Below are 25006 nucleotides of genomic sequence, written 5' to 3'. Positions count from 1 at the left end.
AAACAAAGACTCAATTTTCTCCTCGTCCCACTGCGTCTCTATTGGGGAGGAAGGGAGGGTCATTTAATTTATATATTCACCGGGTAAGTATATTCAAAAATTTATTTTATAATTAAAATATCATTTTTAAATATTTAACTTAGCCGGTGAATATATAGCTGATTCACACCCAGGATGGTGGGTAGAGACCAGTAATATATGTTTACATTTTATGAGCTAAGAGTTTTTATTTCATTTTAGAAGTTATTAAAATAACAAAAACAAAATAAATAGGTACCTGGTAAGGAAGTCGACTTGAACGATTACTCTGCCTTATAAGTACGTCTTCCTTACGGAGCCTCGCGATCCTCTTAGGATGCTGATCGACCCCTAGGAGCTGAAGTATCAAGGGTTGCAACCCATACAACAGGACCTCATCAAACCCCTAATCTAGGCGCTCTCAAGAAATGACTTTGACCACCCGCCAAATCAACCAGGATGCGAAAGGCTTCTTAGCATTCCGGACAACCCATAAAAACAACATTAAAAACATTTCAAGAGAAAGATTAAAAGGATATGGAATTAGGGAATTGTAGTGGTTGAGCCCTCACCCACTATTGCACTCGCTGCTACGAATGGTCCCAGTGTGTAGCAGTCCTCGTAAAGAGACTGGACATCCTTTAGATAAAAAGACGCGAACACTGACTTGCTTCTCCAATAGGTTGCGTCCATTATACTTCGCAGAGATATATTTTGCTTAAAGGCCACGGATGTTGCAACAGCTCTAACTTCGTGCGTCTTCACCTTAAGCAAAGCTCGGTCTTCCTCACTCAGATGTGAAGGAGCTTCTCGTATTAACAGTCTGATAAAGTATGATAAAGCATTCTTTGACATAGGCAAAGATGGTTTCTTAACTGAACACCATAAAGCTTCAGATTGGCCTCGTAAAGGTTTGGTACGCTTTAAATAGAACTTAAGAGCTCTCACAGGGCATAAGACTCTTTCTAGTTCATTGCCTACAATCTCCGATAAGCTGGGAATATCGAAAGATTTAGGCCAAGGCCGAGAAGGCAGCTCATTTTTGGCTAGAAAACAAAGTTGTAGCGAACAGGTGGCTTTTTCTGACGAAAATCCGATGTTCTTGCTGAAGGCATGAATCTCACTGACTCTTTTAGCTGAGGCTAAGCATACCAGGAAAAGAGTCTTTAGAGTGAGATCTTTCAGGGAGGCTGATTGTAGCGGCTCAAACCTGTCTGACATGAGGAATCTTAGTACCACGTCTAAATTCCAACCAGGGGTAGCCAAACGACGCTCCTTCGTGGTCTCAAAAGACTTAAGGAGGTCTTGAAGATCTTTATTGTTGGAAAGATCTAAGCCTCTATGCCGGAAGACCGATGCCAACATGCTTCTGTAGCCCTTGATAGTGGGAGCTGAAAGGGATCGTCCTTTTCTCAGGTATAAGAGAAAATCAGCTATTTGAGCTACAGAGGTACTGGTCGAGGATACAGAAACTGACTTGCACCAGTCTCGGAAGACTTCCCACTTCGATTGGTAGACTCTAATGGTGGATGCTCTCCTTGCTCTAGCAATCGCACTGGCTGCCTCCTTCGAAAAGCCTCTAGCTCTCGAGAGTCTTTCGATAGTCTGAAGGCAGTCAGACGAAGAGCGAGGAGGTTTTGGTGTACCTTCTTCACGTGAGGCTGACGTAGAAGGTCCACCCTTAGAGGAAGACTTCTGGGAACGTCTACTAGCCATGGAAGTACCTCGGTGAACCATTCTCTCGCGGGCCAGAGGGGAGCAACTAGCGTCAACCTTGTCCCTTCGTGAGAGGCGAACTTCTGCAGTACCTTGTTGACAATCTTGAACGGTGGGAATGCGTAGAGATCCAGATGTGACCAATCTAGGAGAAAGGCATCTATATGTATTGCTTCTGGGTCCGGGACTGGGGAGCAATAGATTGGAAGCCTCTTGGTCAGCGAGGTTGCAAAGAGATCTATGGTTGGTTGGCCCCAAGTGGCCCAAAGTCTCTTGCACACATCCTTGTGGAGGGTCCATTCTGTTGGAATTACTTGCCCTTTCCGACTGAGACAATCTGCTATGACATTCAAGTTGCCTTGGATGAACCTCGTTACTAGGGAGATGTCTTGACCTTTTGACCAGATGAGCAGGTCCCTTGCGATCTCGTACAACGTCAGTGAGTGGGTCCCTCCTTGTTTGGAGATGTACGCCAAGGCCGTGGTGTTGTCTGAGTTTACTTCCACCACTTTGCCTCGAAGGAGAGACTTGAAGCTTTTCAAGGCCAGATGTACTGCCAACAGCTCCTTGCAGTTGATATGAATGCTCCTCTGACTCGAGTTCCACAGTCCTGAGCATTCCTGACCGTCTAGTGTCGCGCCCCAGCCCACGTCCGATGCGTCCGAGAAGAGAACGTGGTTGGGAGTCTGAACAGCCAGGGGAAGACCCTCTTAAGTTGATATTGTCCTTCCACCAAGTCAGACAAGACTTCATCTTTTCGGAAATCGGGATCGAGACCGCTTCTAGCGTCTTGTCCTTTTTCCAGTGAAAAACTAGATGGTATTGAAGCGGACGGAGGTGTAGTCTTCCTAGTGACACAAATTGTTCCAGGGATGATAGCGTCCCTACCAGACTCATCCACAGCCTGACTGAGCAGCGTTCCTTCTTCAGCATGTTCTGGATGAATAACAGGGCTTGACATATTCTGGGGGCCGACGGAAAAGCCCGAAAAGCTAGACTGTGAATCTCCATCCCTAAATACACAATAGTTTGGGATGGGACCAGTTGCGACTTTTCCAAATTGACTAGGAGTCCCAATTCCTTGGTCAGATCTAGAGTCCACTTGAGATCCTTCAGACAGCGACGACTGGAAGAGGCTCTGAGAAGCAGTCGTCCAAATAAAGGGAGGCTCGGATGTCCGATAAGTGGAGGAATTTGGCTACATTCCTCATCAGCCTCGTAAACACGAGAGGAGCTGTGCTTAGGCCAAAGCACAGGGCCCGAAACTGGTAGACCACATTTTCGAAAACAAATCTCAGAAAAGGTTGGGAGTCTGAGTGAATGGGGACGTGGAAGTAGGCGTCCCTTAGGTCTAGGGAGACCATCCAGTCTTCCCTTCTGACCGCTGCTAAGACTGACTTTGTGGTCTCCATGAAGAACTTCGTCTTTGTGACAAAGACATTCAGAGCACTGACGTCTAGCACCGGTCTCCACCCTCCTGTCTTCTTTGAAACCAGGAAGAGGCGGTTGTAGAATCCCGGTGATTGAAGATCCGAGACTTTGACCACCGCTCTCTTCTCTAGCAAAAGAGACACTTCCAGTTTCAGGGCTTGTCTCTTTTCTTCCCCTCTGTACCTGGGAGAGAGATCGATGGGAGACGTTGCTAGAGGGGGTTTGCGTACAAAAGGGATTTTGTACCCCTCTCTGAGCAACTTCACAGATTGTGAATCTGCGCCTCTCCTCTCCCAGGCTTGCCAGAAGTTCTTGAGTCTGGCTCCCACTGCTGTCTGAAGTTGCGGGCAGTCAGACTCTGCCCTTAGAGGACTTGGATCCTTTCCTCTTCCCTCGCTTCCCTTCGGCACGAGCACCTCCTCTGCTGGAGGCTCTGCCACGAAAGGGCAGAATAAAGCGAGACGCTGGAGTGTCAATCCTCGGTCTAGCAGACAATGTAGGCAAAGGGGGAGCTTTGCGAGCTGAGGACGCAACTAGATCGTGAGTGTCCTTCTGCACCAACGAAGCAGCAATTTCCTTTATCAAGACTTCTGGAAATAGGCACTTGGAAAGGGGAGCAAAGAGAAGCTCAGATCTCTGGCATGGTGTAACTCCAGCAGACAGGAACGAGCAGAGAGACTCTCGCTTTTTCAGGACTCCGGACGCAAATGAGGCAGCAAGCTCATTGGACCCATCACAGACGGCCTTGTCCATGCAGGACATAATGAGCAAAGAAGTTTCTTTATCTGTCGAAGAGATTTTCCTGCTCAGGGCTCCTAGGCACCAGTCTAAGAAGTTAAAGACTTCAAAAGCCCTAAAGATCCCTTTCATAAGGTGGTCCAGGTCCGATGATGACCAACAAATTTTTGAGCGTCTCATGGCAAGGCGGCGGGGAGAGTCTACAAGACTTGAGAAGTCGCCCTGGGCAGAGGCAGGAACTCCCAAGCCGAGAACTTCTCCCGTGGCATACCAGACGCTCGATCTAGAAGAGAGTTTAGCAGGGGGAAAGGCAAATGCTGTCTTCCCTAAACTCTTCTTGGACTCTAACCAGTCTCCTATCACCCTCAAAGCTCTCTTAGACGAGCGTGCGAGGACGAGTCTAGTAAAGGCAGGTGCGGAAGAAGGCATGCCTAAAACAAACTCTGGCGGCGGAGAACGAGGAGCCACAGAAACAAACTGGTCAGGAAACAACTCTTTGAAAATAGCCAAAACTTTTCTAAAGTCCAAAGATGGTTGAGTTGACTTAGGCTCGTCCAGTTCTGATTGTTGATCGTCTTGATGTGCAGCAACATCATCATCAGAAAGTTCCTCATCCGAAAACTGATGAGGAAACGGCAACGGAGTGGGTAACGTCTGGTTCGCTGAGTCCGGTCGCACTGGTGCATGCGTGACGGAGCCGGACGCAACGTCATGGAACTGCTGCACAGTCTGTGAACTGTCAACAACCATGGGAGCGCGAGGACGCACAGCGTCTACCCGAGACTGTCTAGACCGACTGGGTTGCGCAGTGAAAACCACACTGGGTTGCGGAGGTTGACGCACCGCGTCAAAACAAGTCACCTCTGATGGTTGTTGAACGTCCAGAACGTCAACAACCACCTCCGTGCGTCGCTTAACGTCAACATGCGGCTGGCAACCCACACTGGATCGCATCGGTGGAGGAACCCCCTCAACTGGTATACGCGAGAAGGTTACCTCAGCGTCAACAGGACGCACAACCGATCGCTTGGAAGGTTGTAGGCTAGTACGGCAGCAACCTTCTCCGTATGAAAGTCCTGCATCAAAGACGTAAGCTTGGACTGCATGTCTTGCAGCAAAGCCCATTTAGGGTCTACGGGAGCAGGTGCAGCGACAGACGGTGTTAGTGCCTGAAGCGGTACCGCTTTGCCTCTCTTAGGCGGTGAGCAGTCATCAGATGACGGCAACGAGTCCGAACTGACCCAGTGGCTACAACCGGGCCGTTGGACTTGTCCTGAAGGGACCGATTTACGTTTTAAAGGTCGTGAGACCTTGGTCCAAAGTTTCTTACGAGAAACACCTTCAGACGACGAGGTATAAATGGGCTCTCTCGTCTTACGTAGGTAGGGGCGATCTTGGGGAGATACGCCTGATACCATGGAGGGAACGTCTGTTCGCTGATTAAAGCCTCTCGAACCCATGCGTCGTGCGACATTGCTTCTCCCCTGGACTTGGGAGCTTGCAAGAGGTCCCGGACTAGGAGGACGACAGGCACGAACAGACAAACCCTCAAGCGCAACACTGTTCACAACACTATCACTTGGCACTTTAGCACTTCCCACTGCACTTTGGCACTTAAGCTCCTTAACATCCGCCATGAGCTGATTGCGGTCACTTGCAAGGGACTCAACTCTCCCCCCCCAGGGGATGGATGGCACGCATCATGTCAGCCATCGATGGTTCCTGAGTGCTAGGAGGGGGGTTAGGAACAACCACTACAGGGGAAGGAATAGGTTGTGGGGCATGAGGAGAGGAAACATCAATAGACCTAGAAGAACTTCTCCTAACTCTATCTCTCTCTAGCCTGCGTGTGTACTTTTCAAATTCGATAAAATCGAATTCCGAAAGGCCCACGCACTCCTCACACCGATCTTCCAATTGACAGGTTTTACCCCGACAATTGGAACAAACAGTGTGAGGGTCGATAGAAGCCTTCGGAAGACGCCTAGAACAGTCCCTAGCATTGCATTTTCTAAATTTGGGAACTTGTGAAGGGTCAGCCATTTTGAATTGGTCAAGGGAAAATTCCAAAAAACGATCTAAGTCATCAACAATGAATCCGATACAAAAAAAAGAGTTCAAGGATTTATTTGAAGAAAAACCCTGCACAGCGAAAGCTCAAAACCAGAATATAGTACTTCACCAACATGATGTGAAAAACTCCAGTTTAGCAACAGCGAGTAAAGTACGTCTTATCGACACGTCGACAGAGAGAAAATTGAGTCTTTGTTTACATAGAGCTTGGTATCTGGCAGACAGATGGCGCTGTTGGGCACACCCGCAACCTGTATAGCGATCGCTGGCGAGTTTTTTTCTGTACAGTTTGTCTGTCGAGCAACAGAGTTGCAGCTATATATTCACCGGCTAAGTTAAATATTTAAAAATTAACAATAAATCATTCCAAAACAGTAACAAAGTCAAAACAGATATGTCCTATATAAACTAACAACGTCAAAAACAGATATGTCATATATAAACTATAAAAAGGCTCAAGTCAGCCTGGTCAACATAAAAACATTTGCTTCAACTTTGAACTTTTGAAGTTCTACTGATTCAACTACCCGATTAGGAAGATCATTCCACAACTTGGTAACAGCTGGAATAAAACTTCTAGAATACTGTGTATTATTGAGCCTCATGATGGAGAAGGCCTGGCTATTAGACTTAACTGCCTGTCTAGTATTCGAACAGGATAGAATTTTCCAGGGAGATCTGAATGTAAAGGATGGTCAGAGTTATGAAAAATCTTATGCAACATGCATAATGAACTAATTGAACGACGGTGCCAAAGATTAATATCTAGATCAGGAATAAGAAATTTAATAGGCCATAAGTTTCTGTCCAACAAACTAAGATGAGAATCAGCAGCTGAACACCAGACAGGAGAACAATACTCAAAACAAGGTAGAATGAAAGAATTAAAACACTTCTTCAGAATAGATTGATCACCGAAAATCTTGTAAGACTTTCTCAATATGCCAATTTTTTGCGCGAATGAAGAAGACACAGACCTAATGTGTTTCTTAAAAGTAAATTTGCTGTTGAGAATCACACCTAAAATTTTAAGAGTCATACAAATTTAAACATACATTATCAATACTGAGATCCAGATATTGAGGAGCCACCGTCCTTGACCTACTTACAATCATACTTTGAGTATTATTAGGAATCAGAGCGACTTTTGATTGCAGGCAGGACTTAATCTGGAGGAAAGGTGACGGCAGGCCAATTTGTATAGATACACGTTTGTATCATTAGGAAAAATACAAATTAATTTCAAATTTGTCATTTGTTCCGGCACACTACAAACCTTACCCTATTTATTAGGGATAACACACATTTGGAGGGTTGAAGTACAACCACTGGCTTGGACATTGACGTAGGGTTCTCACGTACAGGCTTGGCCCATGACTGGGAAAAACCCTGACACCTCACTTCAACTTCGTGCAATCCATAGAAAGCAGTCTGAGCAACCTGTGTGTGAAAAACTAGCAATGTGACCGTCGAAGTAAGAATATTCCGAGCTAAATAGAAATGCTGATATCAAACAGACTTTTCCCAATACTCACCTCGCAGGGAGTATCAAGGTTGTAGACAATTATTAAATCTGTACTGTACTAGGTTATAAAAGGGAAATGGGTATTACCTGCAGATAGGTAAGGCCAGCGTGCAGAGGACCCATGGTGCTGTTCCCAAGAGAGGGGAAGATGAAAGAAAGAGCTAGTCATTCTTACACATTCATCCCAGACTAATCCCGGGTAACCTTCGCCCTCAACCATCTGCTACTTGTCCATCAAGGAGCCTGAGGCATTATAAACCACTTGTTGTGCAGCCACCTCAGGACCAATGGAGGATGTCTCCATTCTCATGTGGGTCACGTCTTGCAAGTAGTGAGAGGTGAAGGTCGTTTGATGCTTCCACATACCCGCTTGTAATACCTGCGCCACAGAGTAGTTACTTTTAAATGCCAGGAACATACTTATACCCCAACATCATAAGCTCTAGGTCGACGAGCAGGAGGGTCGAGATTCACTGCATGGTCAATGACTTTGCAAATCCAAGCTGAGATGGTGTTCTTTGTGACCCTCCTCTTAACTTTCCCCGTGATGACAAAGTGCTGATACTTAGGGGCAAGCTCCTGCAGTGCGTTAATACATCAAACTCCTCACTTGGCAAAGTAACAAATGATCTGGATCATTGGTTACAGAATGAAAAATCCCAAACCGAAAGGGCTCGAACCTAGGATCCGCTATTCCAGGCTATTGAGTCTTAGCAATAAACTCAGGCACGAAGTTGGGTGTCACTTAACCCCCCATCCCCTTGAATGGGCGATGTCGTAGGATAGACCACAAATCTCACTAACTCTCTTGGCCAAAGCCTACGTGAGTAGGGACACCATCTTCAAAGTGAGGTGGCGATCTGTTGCCTGGAGTAATGGTTCGTAGCGAGCACCCTTCAGCGACTGAATGATGCGATCCACATTCCAAACAGGAGGTCTAACTTCCGACTGAGGGGTGGCCTTTTACCACTGAGACCGAGAGAAACTTTTCCTCCCAAAAATATACAAGAAACTCTGCTATTACTGGAATACTGGCATCGAGGAGAGCGATACCCCTTACAGGACACCAACCACAGAAGACAGTCCACTTAGCGTGGTAGACTGGATGCCGAGGATCTTCGTAAGTATCCAGAAATACTTCTCGCAGCTTATTGCGAAAAGCCTGTGTGAGAGATGCTGGATAGTCTCCAGGTGTAAAGTCAAAGAGTAGCTACTGCCTTGTGGAAGATGATAGCGTGTGGTTGTCTGAGCAGATCTTGTCGTGGAGGGAGTCCTCTTGGGAGCTCAAGTCAGGAGCTGTAGAAGGTCTGGGAATCATTCTGCCTGATGCCATAGCAGCAAGAGGTTGTCGATGCTCTGGTATTGTTGAGCACCTTTTGCATCAGACCGAACGTTGAGATACTATCACTAAAGTTATGGGGTCTTTTGACTGGCCAGACAGTACTACATTGGATCCTACTCTATGGTTACGGATCATTTTCCTTTAGACTACAAACACACACTGAACAGTCTGACCTATTCTTTACATATTCATCTCAGTCCTCATACACCTGACAACACAATTTACCAAACAATTCTTCTTTACTTGAGGGGTTATTGCACTGTACTGTAATTGTTCAGTGGCTACTTTCCACTTGGTAATGGTAGAGGAGACTCATTAGCTATGGTAAGCAGCTCTTCTAGGAGGACATTCCAAAATCAAACCATTGTTCTCTAGTCTTGGGTAGTGCCATAGCCTCTGTACCATGGTCTTCCACTGTTTAGGGTTAGAGTTCTCTTGCTAGAGAGTACACTCAAGCACACTATTTTACCTAATTTCTCTTCCTCTCATAGTTTATATAGATATTTGTTTTAATGTTATTACTCTTCTTAAAATATTTTATTTTCCTTTCCTCACTAGGCTATTTTCCCTACTTTTCCAACTAGGGTTATAGCTTAGCAAGTATTAATAATAATTAAAAAAAAAAGGATATAGACTGACGTCAACCCACCGTTGTTGGAATGCATCTTACCAGAGCCTGAGGACCGGGGCTGAGGAATAGTAGAGGAGGAGCCTTAAGTTCAGGGACATCACAAACAGATCCACAGTCGGGGAACTCCACAAAGTCAGGACTTTGTTGGCTACCACACGATTCAAAGACCATTCGGAACTTACTATCGGAGTCGCTCTGCTCAGATTATCCGCAAGCACATTCCTCTTGCCCGAATGAAGCGAGCAGATAGGGACACCGAACTTGACATCTCTACTGCTAGATGACATAGGGTCTGCAAAATGGTACTGCCTTGTTTGTTTATGTGAGCCACCACTGTAGTGTTGGCTCTCATCAACACCAGAGTGACCTGCCAAGAACTGTTAAAGGGCTAAAAAGACTGCCCTCATATCTTAAGAGATTTACGTGCTGGTACCTTTCGGACTCGGACCATAGCCCTGATGCCGTGTGGTGCAGAAAGTGGGCCCCCACCCTTCTTTTGATGCATCTGTGTAGAGCATCAATTCTGAGAGAGGTACGAGAAGGTCTATTCCTCTGCAGAGGTTCTCTTCTGTTACCCATCACTGAAGATTCATCAGTTACTCCTATCCCAGAGGAAATAACGTATCCGGAGAGCAGGTGTGTTGGCTCCACCTGGATTTCAGCCGCCCCTAAAGAGATTGAATTACGAGGCGGCCGTTGGGCACTAGACTGACCAGGGATGCTAGATAACCTAGGAGACACAATGACTTCTAGCTGGAAGCTCTTCTTGTTTGGGAACGGGCTTGCTACCTCCCTCAGCCTGTGTACTCTGTTGTCTGAAGGAAATACTTTTTGTAAGTTGGTGTCTATAATCATACCTAGGTATATGAGTCTTTGAGAGGGGAGAAAGGATAACTTTTTGAGGTTTATTATGATCCCTAGATCCTGACAAAACTAGAGCAGTCTGTCTCGCTGTTAAAGATGGGTTGCCACAGAGTCTGCTAGAATCAGCCAGTTGTCGAGGTATCTTAAGAGACGAATGGCGATCCTGTGACCCCAAGATGACACTAGGGAAAACACTCTCGTAAAGACTTAGGTGCTGTGGAAAGACCAAAGCACAGCACCTTGAACTAGTATTGCCTGTTCTCGTGTATGATCCGAAGATAGTTCCTTGAAGACGTATGTATTGGGATCTGGGAGTATGCGTCTGAGATCTAGTGTGCACATGAAGTACTGTGGTCTTATCGCTGGTATAACCGTGTCTACCGTCTCTATCCTAAACGAAGTCTGAAGAACAATTTGATCAAAGCCGAGAGATCAATGACTGGTCTCCAGCCTCCAGATACCTTTTTCACAAGAAAGAGTCGACTGAATAAGCCTGTGGAGCCATCGAGGACATGGAGAGTGCCCTTCTCCAACATGGTCTGGACTTCGGCAGCTCCTTTGCAGATCCCTTCGTGTAGGAACTCGATGGAACTGGATCCTAAGTCAGTGGAGGGAGAGATTGAAGGAAAGGGACTCCATACATTGACCAAATCAAGGAGACTGTCCAAGGATTGGCCCTGTGCTACAGCAACCTCTACAAATGCACCAGTGGCAGGGGAGAGGATTGCCCTCCCTAGCAGGAGCGGCCTCTGCCATTTCCCTTACCACCCTTACCTCCTCTGGATGGTTTGGAGCCCTTTTTGGATCACTGGCAGAAAAGGGCTGTTTCCACACCTTCTTAGAGGACTCTGTCATCCTGCTGGTCTAGGGTCTGGTGGATTGGGTTTGTATCCCGGTAGGTGGAAGAGCCTTACCATAAGACCTGGCTGTTAAGGCCCTGTGGAGAAGGAAAGAGTATTGCCCTCCTTAGCAGGAGCAGCCTCTGCCTCTTCCCTTAGTACCCTTACCTCCTCTGGATGGTCTGGAGCAGTTTGGATCATTGGCAGGAAAGGGCTGTTTCGACACCTTCTTAGAGGACCCTGCTGTCCTGCTGGTCGAGGGTCTGGTGGATTGCAGCTGTTTCCTGGTAGGTGGAGGAGCCTTACCATAGGACCTGGCTGTTAAAGAAGGGAGTCCTTGGTGTACTTCCTCCACCACTCAGCCACCCTCTTGACCTCTATCACTGATTTCAACAACAGATCAAGCAACGAAATAGCTTGCATGGCATACTTTGCCATCTTTCCCATGTTTAGGATCTCAGATGTTGAAAATGAGGCTGGGCGCCCAGAAAGCTTCTCGAATGGGACTCACCTCAAGAGGATCTCTATGGGGAATCAAGAGGAAAAGCCGGAAGGGGCTCATCCGTTACCTCATAGTGTCTCCTCTGCTGGATAAAAGGAGGTGGGAGGAGTTTGGAGGACAAGCCTTCTCGAATCGAGCTAGAGGAGCCAACAATCTGTCAGCAAGCCTTCTTTCTTGCTTAAGTCAGTCCCTTTGACCAGGGCAGGACTGTACTGGCCTTAAGTAGTCGTTGGGTACCATATACATGTTCCAGGACAGTAAATTTGCCTTCCTGAAGAGCCATCTCAGGGTTAGCTAATCCACTGATGGCCCTAATGCAGGCTACGACTAGCAGAAGGCGTATTCCGACTCCCTTCGCTGGGCTTCTGACCTGAACTTAGGACTAGCAACCCTAGGAATGTAGTCCATACCTTCATCCATCTCCAAGCTCTCATTCATAGTAGCCTGGGGTGGGTCGAGGTCATCAACCAAGGGAACGTCGCTTGCTGATATTCATGCTACTGCAGAAGATCTTGCTCTCTCTTGCAGGAGGGCTGCACATGCCTTGGAGTTTTGGGGAACTGTATTGGTGTCTTTAAGCTCTCTGCAAGACGGTAGGTAATCCTGCAGCAGAGGTCTGGAAGGTTCCTGTCATCCCATGGAGGTCTGAACCTCACTTGCAGGAGGCTTCTTATCTTCCGGTGGTGGTCTGGAGACGGGATGAAGAGGACTACAGTCCCTGGAAGACGAAGACATCCAAGGATGGCGGGAGACTTCTTCGTCAGAGGAAGGTCGACGTTGGGGAGGTGAGCAGGTGCACAGGTCTCGTTGGCGCATAGGACTAGCAGGATTTAAAAGGCTATAGTCTATATCATTCGAGGCTACTAATCAGGCCTCGTTATTCGTGATAGTTAGGTTACAGACACAGGCGCAAAAAGTGAATTTTTGCAAATAAATGCTGCACTAGGGTGGGTTAACTCCTAACCTAAAAAGTCACTGCTCCTTGCCACGAGCGCGTGCCAGAGCTGATTAACACAGAAAATACTGCCTAATATTGTTAAAATTTGGTTTCTACAACAGTTTATAACACACGTGTACATAACATACTGGACAGAGTAAGGTTACAGTACAGTATTGTGCTAAGGTAAAGTCGTCATCATCCCCTTACTGTTCTGTATAGCAATAGTTTTTCCTATCTAGTAATACTGTACTGTAACCTAATACTCATGATACTGTAATGTATGTACAGTAATAGTACTACAGTACAGTAATACCTTGAGACACGAATTTAACATGTTTCATGACTGCCAACGTATATAAAAAAATATCGTATCTCAAAATAATTATTCCCATTTGAATTTAAAGAAACAGAATTAATTTGTCCCAAGAGTAAGAAATTTACCCAAAGCAACCTCAAATTACACTCAACAATCACTAAAGAATGATAAATACAACAGTAATGACAGGGAAATTGATACACTGTATAATAAATGTTAATAAAAACAATAATAAAATAGAGCTGTACTCACCGCCTAGGCGAGTGCTAGCATACGGGATGCATGCAAGGAGGAGGGAGGGAGAAAAGCAAGGCTACCACACACACGATATGGTAGCTGTAGAAAGCAGCAAGATAATCACAATTAAAACATTGTATGAGCATACTGAATGCTTAATATTCAAGGCTTTCGTTTTTTAAGAATGAAGAGTAAAAAACAATAAAAAAAAAAAATAAGAGTTGTACTCACAGCCTAGGCGAGCGCTAGCAGCGTATGGGATGCATGCCAGGGGGAGGGAGGGAGGGAGAGAAGCAAGGCTACCAGCACACACATGCAATATGGTAGCTGTAGAAAGCAGCAAGATTATACACACTTAAAAATGTTGAATGAACTTACTAAATGCTAAATATTTAAGTCTTATTGTAACTGAAAGGATGAATAAAAAAAAAATAAAGAGTAACACTGTTACAAACTTACCATGGAGACAGGGATGAGTGGATAACAAAGGTGAGCTAGGAGGAGGAGGAGGAGGCAGGGAGAGAGGGTTGAGACAGCATAGCCTAGCCTACGATACACACACACATGTGCACTTTTTTTTCCTTATTTTGCTTTGCATTTTGTACTTTTTTTCCTGGCTTTTCATTTTGAATTTTTATTTTGCTTTTCTTTTTTTCTACATAGGGTAATCACTTCCACTATCACTTTTGGCCTTCTCACCTTCACCACCTGGACTGTGTGATCGTTTTATAAAAAAGCGATCAAGAGATGTCTGCTTTTGCCTCTCTATTTAAGATGTTTCTGAAGTGTGTTAGGCATGTATCATTATAAAAGGCACTCACTCTCCCTGTATGCAATTTCTCAGGGTCTTTTTTCAATAAAATCAGACACTTTTTACCACATGCCGAGGATCTCACAAATTTCTCTAGAAGTTAGCACCTCCTCTTCTTCGACCTCCTCCTCACTGCCGAGTTCCTGCATCACCTCCATGCGGCCAATCTCCTGTAATTCCTTCAGCTCCTCCACTGCGATTTCTTCAGCATGTTCTTCAACCCCCTCCTCAACATCTGCCTCATCTACCTCCAGCCCCATGGAACAACCAATAGAAACAATTTCCTCTTCAACAGGTGGTTCTAGTGTTTAATCAAACCCCTAAAAGTTGTACTCGGCAACAACACTTAGCCATAGCTTTTGCCAGGCTGAGTTCAAGGTTCTCCTGGTAACACCTTGCCAGGAATTATCGATCTATTTAAGGCAGATTACGATACTATAATGATCTTTCCAAAATCCTCTTGAAGTGAAGTTGGTGTTTTCAGTAACCTCTCATATTTTGATTTTCAAGGAAATCATTTTCCTCTCGCCTTCCGCCAGAAATGTGACGTCATCAGACGTTTTTCTTAAATTTACGGTAAGTTGTACTAATCTCATAATGGTAAAGACCACTAAAACACTTGATATCATTACTCGGTGTTTCAATGACGGGAATGCTGTAATATGATTACTCAGTAACACAATGAAAGGAAATCGTTCGGTTTGTTAGCGCGCTTCCGCCAGATACATGAGGTCACAAGACACGTGACAAACTCTACGAAGAATGACTTGCAAAATATGTAAATTCATTTTCTTTCTTCTTGCAAGAGATGAAAAGATAATACTAACTTATCAAGCAAAAGTATTTAATTTATAAAATGTAAAGGGAAATACATAATTTTCAAGAAAATATTTGTCCTATTAGTATACTTTCTAGATATCAATCTATTATCAGAGATTAAATAAAACTAGCATACAGTCAAATTTATGCTATATAGTACTCAGACAACCGATAAAGACCCACAAAATAAAGTACTTTGTATTGTTACTTAATAATTCGGTAATGGGAATACTAATACTAATCATTAGCCTATCGGAAGGAAATCACTATATTGCGGGTCGCTTTCCGCCAGTGATATGACGTCACCAGACATATAAATGCACTCGACAAATATTAAAACTTTTCTCAATTTATTTTCAACTGAAAATAGATACTGTATATTAACCATAAAAGAAAATAATAATTTACCCAGATAAATCAGTTTATTCTTATACAAGGAACTATATTATATTCAAGGAAATATTCGTCCTATTTCCGATAGACTTGTGATGTCATCGCCCTGAAAAAATCGTCGTAAAGTCAAGCATTGCCTGTATCTCTCCTATGAATAGGAAGAAGGTTTATATTTGTTGGAACAAGCATCTGCATGCAATTTAGCTTTCATATCACCTCTCCTATGTAAAGGAAGGTTTATATTTGTGTCAGAACTAACATCTAGATTCAATGCTACTAAAGTCAAAGTTAACTGTCCCCCTCACGCATGTTATTAACTACCTTTTTAGCAATTAAAAGGCTGTTATAGTAAACATTAGCTACCTCTTGAAGGTTTGTATTCATGCAGGAACAAAATTAATCTTATGAACCAAATAGTACTAACCTTCCAGCACAGACTACAAGTTTGTTATCTTTACTGACAACAATATGAGTGGCAGGAGCCGTAAACCGAGTAATAATGCCATCGGGTGTTCCTTCGTCCATTGTGAATGCCTGTACCAAATTACTGTCTGTAGCCACCAGAAATCGACCATCCTAAGAATCAAATATATCACTTTAATGATTGACAAAATGACAACTTTGGAAACAATTTGTATTTTTCTTAATGATGCAAACCTTAAGCTACTAATATGGGTATTACTTTCAGCGAAGCTATAAGGAAAGCCAATAGAAAATCAGCAAGGGTTAACCACCCATCCCACTAGTTAGCAGGAGGTGGGGGGTAGTAACTACCCTTTTCGCTCACACACCGGTTAATATACTTCACTTTGCTTGATGGTAGAACTTCAAGGGGCTGGGTTGACAGACAAGTTTGAGTATACAGCTAAAGATTTGTATCATTAGGAAAAAAATAAACCTACACTATTTATATGGGTATAACTCATCCCTTAGGAGGGTGGACATCCCTGCCATTATGGCTTCGCCCAGGGATCCCTCTTTTACATGTGAGGCACAAAAAGAAGGAAACCCTAACACCTCACTAACCTTGCTATGCAAGGTCTGTGGCCTAAGCGGGCTCTGTGTGTGTGTGTGTGTGTGTGTGTGTGTGTGTGTGTGTGTGTGTGTGTGTGTGTGTGTGTGTGTGTGGAGATACTAGCAATGTGACTGTCAAGGTAGTCATCTGAAGTCACCAAGACATTCCCAATACCAACTCGCCAGGGTATGGGGGGATGCAACAGAATTGACACAAGTGAGCAATGGTTGACCTGCAGTGGTTTGAGGTCAGCTATGCAGAGGACCTTGAATGCTGATTTCTACAAGAGAGGGGAGGATGAAGAAAAAAAAAAAAAAAGCCAGCCAATGTCTTCAACCCTCTGCTACTTGTCCAATAAGGAGCTTGAGGTACTATACCAGCTGTTGTGAAGCCACCAAAGGACCAATAGAGAACGTATCGAGTCTCCTGTGGGTTACGTCTTGCAGATAGTGGGCGGTAAACGTTGTTTGTCATTTCAACACGCCCACTTGTAGAACCTGTGCCACAGAGTATTTATGTCTGAAAGCGAGGGATGTAGCGATGCCCCTGACGTCATGAAGGAGGAGGATCCGGATTCAAAGCTACGTCAATAACCATGCAAATCCACGCTGAAATCATGTTCTTAGTGACCCTCCTCTTGGTCCTCCCTATGTTGAGGAAATATGAAGGCACCCGAGGACGAGCTGCTGCTGTTTTTTTGAGGTAGCGCCTCAAACACCTTACTGGGCACATTAACAGATGATCTGGGTCATAGGTTGCAGAATGAAGACTAGAAATCCGGAACACGTCGAATCTAGGATCCGCTACTCCCGGATTCTGAGTCTTGGCTACGAACTCCGGAACAAAGCTGAATCTTACCTCTCCCCATCCCATTGAATGGGCAATGTCGTACGAGAGACCATGAGGTTCGCAGACTCTCTTGGCCAAGGCCAACACGAGCGGCAAGAGTCTTCCAAGTGAGGTGGCGATCTGTTGCCTGGCATAATAGTTCGTAGGTGGTCCCTTAAGGGATCGAAGCACCCAAACCATGTTCCAAGGAGGAGGTCTCACTTCCGACTGAGGACAGGTAATTTCGTAACTCTGTATTAGGTATGAAAGTTGCAGCGAAGAGGAAATTTCTACTCCATTCAGTCTAAAAGCAAGACTCATGGCTGAGCGATAGCCTTTTACTGCCGAGACTAAAGTTTATCTTGCCAGAGTGCCTTGGGGTACAGGACTGGGGTGCAGTACAATGGGAGCCTGAAGCTCAGGGTCGTAAACAGATCCAGAGTTGGAGAACCCCACAAAGTCAGGACTTTGTTGGCTACTAGTTGATCCAAAGACCATTCGGAACCCACTATCAGAGTCCCTCTGCTCAGGTTGTCTGCTAGCATATTCGTATTGCCTGAAATGAAGCGAGCTGATAGCGTTATCAAATGGATTTCCTCCCATCTCAGTATTTTTACTGCAAAATGGGGGGGGGGTTTTTGTCGACGCCCTTAAGCAGATTCTCGCCTGCCACCCGACAATTGAGGTCCGTACGTTCCTCTGATCCCATGGGAATTGAGATGGTCGAGGAATCTAAGGCATAGACTTCAGCCGTCACTGGAGAGCTGAAGACCTGAGGTGCTGTGGCAAGACAGAGGCACAGCACCTTGAACTGGTATTTTTTGTCGTCTAGACTAAATCTGAGGTATTTCCTTGAAGACAGATGGATTGGGATCTGGAAATACGCGTCCTTTAGGTCCAGTGTGCACGTGAAGTCCTGTGGTCTTACCGCATGCCTGACCATGTCTGCGGTCTCTACTCTGAACAAAGTCTGTTTGACAAACTTGTTCAAAGCTGAGAGGTCAATGACTAGTCTCCAGCCTCTAGATGCCTGAAGAAGCCTGGGGAGTCGTCGAGGACCTCCTGGAGAGCGCACTGCACCAACATGGGCTGGACTTTGGCCCAAATGGCCTACCCTTTTGCAGATCTCATCGCAAAGGAGCTCATCGATACTGGACTCTTGATCAGTGAAGGGAGAGATGGCATGAACGGGATGCAATATCTTGTCTAGATCACAGAGACCGTCCAGGGTTCAGCCCCGTGCTGCATCCACCTCTTCCAACAGTGCTGAAGGCATCCCCCTACTGGTGGACAAGCAGGGATATCGCCTATCCTAGCGTCGACACCTGCGTCCGCCTCCTCTAGGACACCTCCCTCCATGTGAAGACTTGAGGCATTTCCCATCCTTAGCAGGAAAGGGCTTTTTAGACATCTTTTTTTTGGTAGTAGTGCGATTTGAAGCAGGTTTCGGCCGGCTGGTTTGAGAGAGAGCTGGTGGTTTATGAGTCCTGGATGTTAGGGCCCTATGGAAGAGTGTCTTTGTCCTCTTGCAGAGGCAACGCTGAATCTGCTAATCCGCCGAGGGGACCTGGTGCAGGTCTCTTTGCTCCACTTTGTTAGGACTAATGGCAAGGTCATCATCCACCCACAAGACTGAATCTCGGGGTGGGTCGAGGTCATTGTGATGGCTGTATGAAGTCCTGACTCCCTCTGATGGTTTAGGAATTTTCAACAAGGATTTCAGAACCACCTTTGAATCCCTCAGTTCCCTACTAGGAGGGAAGGTCTCCAGAACAGGTATCACAGGAAGGTTGTTCTGCTGGCTATCCGACGAAGGAAGGCTGGATTCCTCAGCATATTTCGATGCTGTTGCTCTGTCGTCGTGCGGGGCCTCCTTGCTAGGGGAGGATCGACGAATCTGACAGGAGCTTCTGATGAAGGTGACGAGGGAGGCGGGGATGAACCAGCATGTTTGTACTTCTTGGAAGGTCTGGTAGGGGTCAACATAACCCTGGTCAAAGGTACGTATTTCGTTCTGGATCCTCTCTTCCTCTTTACTGGGGACAAAAGGTTTAAAGGTTGCTCATGAATGGCAGAGGCAAGGGACAGCAAGCAGGACAATGCCCTGGAAACTGATCATATATATTATATGACCAGCGCCCAAGCCCGCTCTCCATCCAAGCTAGGACCAGAGAGGGCCAAGCAATGGCTGCTGATGACTCAGTAGATAGACCTATAGGCTCCCCCAAACCTTAGCTCACAAGGATGGTAAGGTTGCAGACACTAAAGGCACTAATGAGTCTGAGCGGGACTCGAACCCCCATCTGGTAAACACCAGGCAGAGACGTTACCAATCAGGCCACAACAACCCAAACCCGTAGAGGTTTGACTTGGTTGGGCAGATGAAGGTTGTTCCCCGGAAATGCTGGAAATTTCCGAGGGGAGAGATGACGGCAGTCCCGAAGGAAAGGCGTTATTAACTGCCCTAACTAAGGCGCTAAACCATGGCTGTTGTCCGATGGCGGCACTGTCTGTGAGATACCCTGAAAAGAAAGAGGTGGACCGCTACAACGGAGTCTTAGCTACCGACGATGAGGAAGTACCTGTAGGTAGCTGCAACCTGACCTCCTCTTGCTCTGTGGACTCCTTTTGAGGGGCAGGGAGTCTTAAACTCCTGCAGCTTGGCCATTTCCCCCTTCCCTGGTGAGTGTGCTGTCCTGCACTTACAAGGAGGGGAATGGGGTGACGGCGAACGATGAAGAGAAGACTTATCCTTCCCCGAAGGAGTCGAAGTTCAAGGAGCTGCTCTGATAAGACGTGCTCGCGCGAAGAAAGCTGCTGCCTTTCGGCTGGTCTCTTAGGAGAAAGAGATGAAGGATGATGAACCGGAGGACGATGGATAAGCGATGAGTTGGCAAACAGCACCTAGCCGGATATCGAAGAGATGGCGAAAGGCACTTAGAAGATCGGTGACGAGTCACACTCTTACTCCCTTCAGAAGAAGAGTGACGAGCCGTGTGCGAGAGCAGAATGACGACAGAAAACCGAAGGTTGTTGGGGAACTGGTGAAGTCTGACGAACAATATTGTCAGCTACCAGGGCCCGAGGAATAGTAGACCAAGTAGTTGTCGACCGGGGAACAGGCGATCGGCGAGCAGGTGAACGGTGAGCAGGCGATCAGGTGAACTGCAAGCAGGCAATCGGTTAGTGGGTGAGCAGTGAGCAAGAGACTGGCGTCTAGGAGATCGAAGAGTCAGAGAACGGCAAGCAGCCAATTGACGCTCTACAATAGGGAGGTCAGGAGAGGATCATGAATGAAATGTCGTCAGTGAGACACAAATCGGGATTCGTTGACGAGCAGACGAGTCGAGGGAATGGCCAAAGTTTGAGAATCTCACAAACCAAGAGGATCCTCCCAAAACAAGTCGACGAACCAAATAGTGGACGTTTCACCAAAGGTGAAGAAGCGTGACCTAGACAAAAAGGTGAGCAAGTTGGGGGACAACGAAAACGAGCCTACAGCGGGTCAGGCAGGGCAATAGAAGGCCTCCGAAGGGGAGTTTCTTCAAGTGGTCTCCCCAACGAACGAGGGATGGATCACTCGCTGGAGACATGCCTTGGACTTTGCTCCTCCCCCGAAGCCTCAGGAGGGGAAGCGCAGAGGGAGAGGCAAAAGTGGAGTCCACAGGCAGGGCAACAGACGAAGTCTCGATATGACCATTTCAACCAGAGACAACGGACACCCCTCACACTTGGAAAAAGACTGCAATCCCGCACCTCGCTGAAGAAGTTCAAGCAACATTTCCTTGAAAGGCGAACTTGGCAAACCAAGAGACTGCCACAACTGAGACAAAGAAGAAAGAGGCAAGATCTCTATCGGGGGGAGAGGCGGTGCCGCCTCGCTAGGGGAGGCAACCACACTGTCTCATGAGGTACGGAGTTAACCAGGAGTTAAAGGGTCAACGCTACAACTCGATCAACCCCCGAAGGGAACCGCTTGAGTGGATGCTTCGGAGGAGAGTCAGGGAGTGGAAGAAACTTTGGGTTTCTTCTGCTTCAAAGAAACCTTCGAAGGAGAAGAGTACCTTAGACTTCTTCCACCGTCGGCCAAACTTTTCCCCCTGGGAGGCAGACCACTTCCAGCACTCAATACACTTACGATCCTCCATACAACGCTGCCCCGGACAAGTCTGACACAGACATTGAGGATCGGTATCCTCGAATGACATAAAGGTACCACAGGAGCGGCCATCGGGTGCACATGACCAGAAGACAAGGGCACTCACAAACACATTCTGTAAGAGAAAGCACAAAAATATCATTTACAGTCCAAAAGATCGGATGAAGAGCAGTAGCAACCGTTCATCGTCCAAGCCAAAAGCAAAGTGAAGTATAGTGAGTGAGAGGGGTAGTTATTACCCCCCCCCCCTTTTAACAAGCAGGATGGATGGTTAACCCTCGCTAATCTTCTAATGTCTTATCCTTTCAGCTTCACCAAAAGTAATACCCATATAAATAGCGTAGGCTTGCATTCCAGTAACGGAAAAAATTAAAATGATCAGGAAAGAAATTAGCCAAAGATAAATTACAAAACAAATATAAAAGAGGATGAAGAAAGTCAAATATTATTTACTTACTTTATAAGCTATAGCATGGGCACTTTCTGCAACCAAATGAGTTTTACAATCATCATCATCAAGGCCTTCAAATACGCGAACTTCCCCATCAGTTCCACAAGTGATTATGTACCTGAAAAAGCAAGAGTTGAATGTATGAGCTGCACAGCATGAAATTCAACATATTTATCATGTTACTTTTTTTTTCTCCAAATCAACCCAAAAATAAATCTGACCTACTTAAAAGACTTTCCTTTTACATTTTTCATGGCATGGAAGCTTTGATTATTTTCAATCCACGCCAGTGTTGCCAGATGTACAATAATTGTCGTACACATACGAATTTCTTCAAGTTTTCTAACCGTTCGTAATACTGGGCCACTGTACTACTGAAGATTGTTCTGCAAAACCTCTATAAAAAACACTACCTATCTTGAATGGGCCCACCTAAACTTACCTACAAGATGTGTCACTACTTGATTAGTTATGTAATACTGTACACTCGTATACATATTACGTTTGACCCCTGTATTACTCGTTTTATTATCCGATACCTTATAAAATCACCTCATTTTATATACCCATCAAATATTATTTATCATACATTCAATTTTATCTTCATATATTACTTTTATACATTTTTTTATTACCTTGTCACTCCCATATTTCACATAAATACTGGCTCTGGACAAGTTTCCCATTCTGTTCATTCATGTTTACTCTCTAGACTACGTTGCTTTTCCATTAACCAATCACGAACCCATACATATGTAAAGTTTGCAGAGGGGGGTTAATATTTCCCTACCCTCACCTTCCAACATAGCCTTTTCCGTGGAAACCTTTGCCCAAGTCAGGTCTTTGTTAGTTCAAGTGACGTCTTTTTGCGTATTTTACAATCGAAGTTTTAGAAAATTGTAACGACTTCAGTAATCCATACTTGAAAGTATTTTGGTGAATTCCAATATTAATAATTTTCTTAAATCACAATATAATGTATCAACTTTTACAGTGTTCCAAGTCCAGTACTAAACTAAGACAAAGCAGTTAAGATGCCACAGACTCAGTCACAACACCCCCGTGACCCACAAGTTACGTCGTCACGGTTATAAAAGTAAGTCATTAATTTCTTTAACTTTAATGGGTTAGTTTAACTATATTTTGTTAAGAGTGCGAAGCTCAACATTACCACTTGCCAGTTCATACAAGGTTGATGTTTTATTTTCTTGTGATCGTAAGTGAGGAACAAGAACCATTATATTTAACGGTGGTAATGTTAGTGTGCGCAGCTCAACATTACCACTTGCCAGTACATACGAGCTTGATGTTTTATTTTCAAGCGAGCGAAGCGAGCTAATGACGGAACAAGAACCATTATATATAATGTTATCATAACAGTACTGACATTATCATAACGTGAGTCAAGTGATACGGATTAACATGATATATATAACAAAGGGCATTATATTGGGTTTGTGACCTGGGAACTTCTAGGTTAGGTTAGGTTCTGTACCCTTTTTGTACTTATATATTATGTACTTATGTATTATATATTGTGTAAAGGGTATACGAAAAAATTCTTTAAAATACACGATATTAACGTATCGTTGCTAACGTTAGTAATGCCACCGTAACGTTGGTAACGCTGTGTATCACCGCAACGTTGGTAACGCTGTGTATCACCGTAACGTTGCTAATGTTATCGTTCGCAGTACATACGTCAGTGAAGTGACACCGAATTTGAACAAGTCAATATATTTAAGCATTTTTACAAAATATATATGATAAAAGACATTATATTTAAACATTGCAACAGAAAATATTTTTCCCTGAAGCAAATAACATGATTTGGAGCCTCTGTAGTTTTTGGGGACGGGCCTTTGACCGGCCGAAAATCGAGTAAAAAAAAGTCCAAAATCGGCTATTTTTACGGGAATGATCACGGAATGAAATAATATTAATTTCACTAGTTTTGTAATTGCTTGTCCCAACAATCTACATACTAGTACCACTCAGGTCATGGATGTCGGAAACGTGCGAAAAAAAAGTTCAAAATATGCTCTTTTTCTCGGGAATGATCACGGAATGAAATATTAAATTCACTAGTTTTGTAAATGCTTGTCCCAACAATCTACATACTACGACCACTCTGGTCATAGATGCTGCTAATGTGCGAGAAAAATGGACAACTAACCCAAAATTCCCCTCCTAACCTGACCTACAAGCCATGTCCTTAACTTCCTCGTGAACTAACCGGGCGGGGGGGGGGGGGGCTAACGCCCCCTTGCGACCCCCCAAACACTGTCGCTAACATACAAACCCCACAAACCCAACCTAACCAAACCTAGTAGTTCCCAGGTCACTACTCCTACCCGGGGGCAAACCCCCGGACCCCCTTCATAAGTCTCTCTCCTACACAAAAAAAAGCTTTGGGCAGCACTAAAAATTATATCTTATCCACATGGTCATAATAAAAAAAGTACTCAGGCTTACCTTAACATTCGATGTCGCAACATCAATTGTGTACACTTCTCACATGGACCCCTAAAATCCTCTAAGAGGCCTTCTCGAAATAAATAATGAAAGAATTCGGGGTAACTCGAGTAAAATCACGTAGGTGTATATACCTTAGAGTCTTAATCGAATCAATTTGATCAATATGAGTGATAAACTCAACAATATCGCTCAAAGAGTAACTGTACGAAACACGTCTACCCATTACGGCGGTTAGAGTTAGAAAGAGTCGACTCCAGGACAATCTCGGGTCATGTGGGGGGGGGGGATTAAAAATTTGAAATCACGCGGCCAACGAAAGGTTTTGTTCGGTTGCTATGTTTGACACTGGCTTTATCTACCGAAATATCCTAACTAGATATTGGCTAGCCTAACCTTTGGTTGTATATAAAAGAAAATAGTATTCTGCATAATTTTAGGACGTTTCCCAACGAAATAATCTTAACAAGATGTTAAAAATGAAGATTGTTGGAATTAGCGAACATCGATAACTGTTCAAGCTTGCGCCACCAGCTGATAGGCGAACCGAGCGCCGCCAAACGGGTGTTATTATAGTCAGGCCGGAAACAATGCTAACGGGAAATTTTATGATCGAGTGTTGGCCGTGGCTTCAGCGGACGACGCATTGTAACGACCTTTTCCTAACCTAACAATTCATGATAATTATCATAGCAGTATCAAATATCACTATAAATGATGTGTCCCTAAAAACTACAAACTTAACGAGGTGTTAAATATGTAGATTGACGGGACAGTATTAAATTGTAAAAACGAACGTTTCTTAGACTGGGATGACACGGGCTCTATCTATCGGGAAAGTTGGAAACTAAGCAGGAGCTACTCGTGACTTGCATTCGGACCG

The 25006-nt window shown here is 45.0% G+C and overlaps 1 protein-coding gene across 1 annotated transcript in view; it reads right to left on the bottom strand.

Annotated features, from left to right (window-relative positions):
• Ctf4 (Chromosome transmission fidelity 4) overlaps positions 1-25006 on the bottom strand; it is a 135897-nt gene that overhangs the window by 109281 nt on the left and 1610 nt on the right. The window contains exons 2-3 of the mRNA XM_068379035.1: positions 21655-21766; positions 15620-15771 (exon numbers count right to left, since the gene is read on the bottom strand). Coding sequence (XP_068235136.1) covers positions 15620-15771; positions 21655-21766 — 264 coding nt within the window. The remainder of the gene's footprint in view (positions 1-15619; positions 15772-21654; positions 21767-25006) is intronic.

Source organism: Palaemon carinicauda, chromosome 8, assembly GCF_036898095.1.
Source record: "Palaemon carinicauda isolate YSFRI2023 chromosome 8, ASM3689809v2, whole genome shotgun sequence".
Lineage (NCBI taxonomy): Eukaryota > Metazoa > Arthropoda > Malacostraca > Decapoda > Palaemonidae > Palaemon > Palaemon carinicauda.
This window is presented reverse-complemented; position numbering and strand designations above follow the sequence as displayed.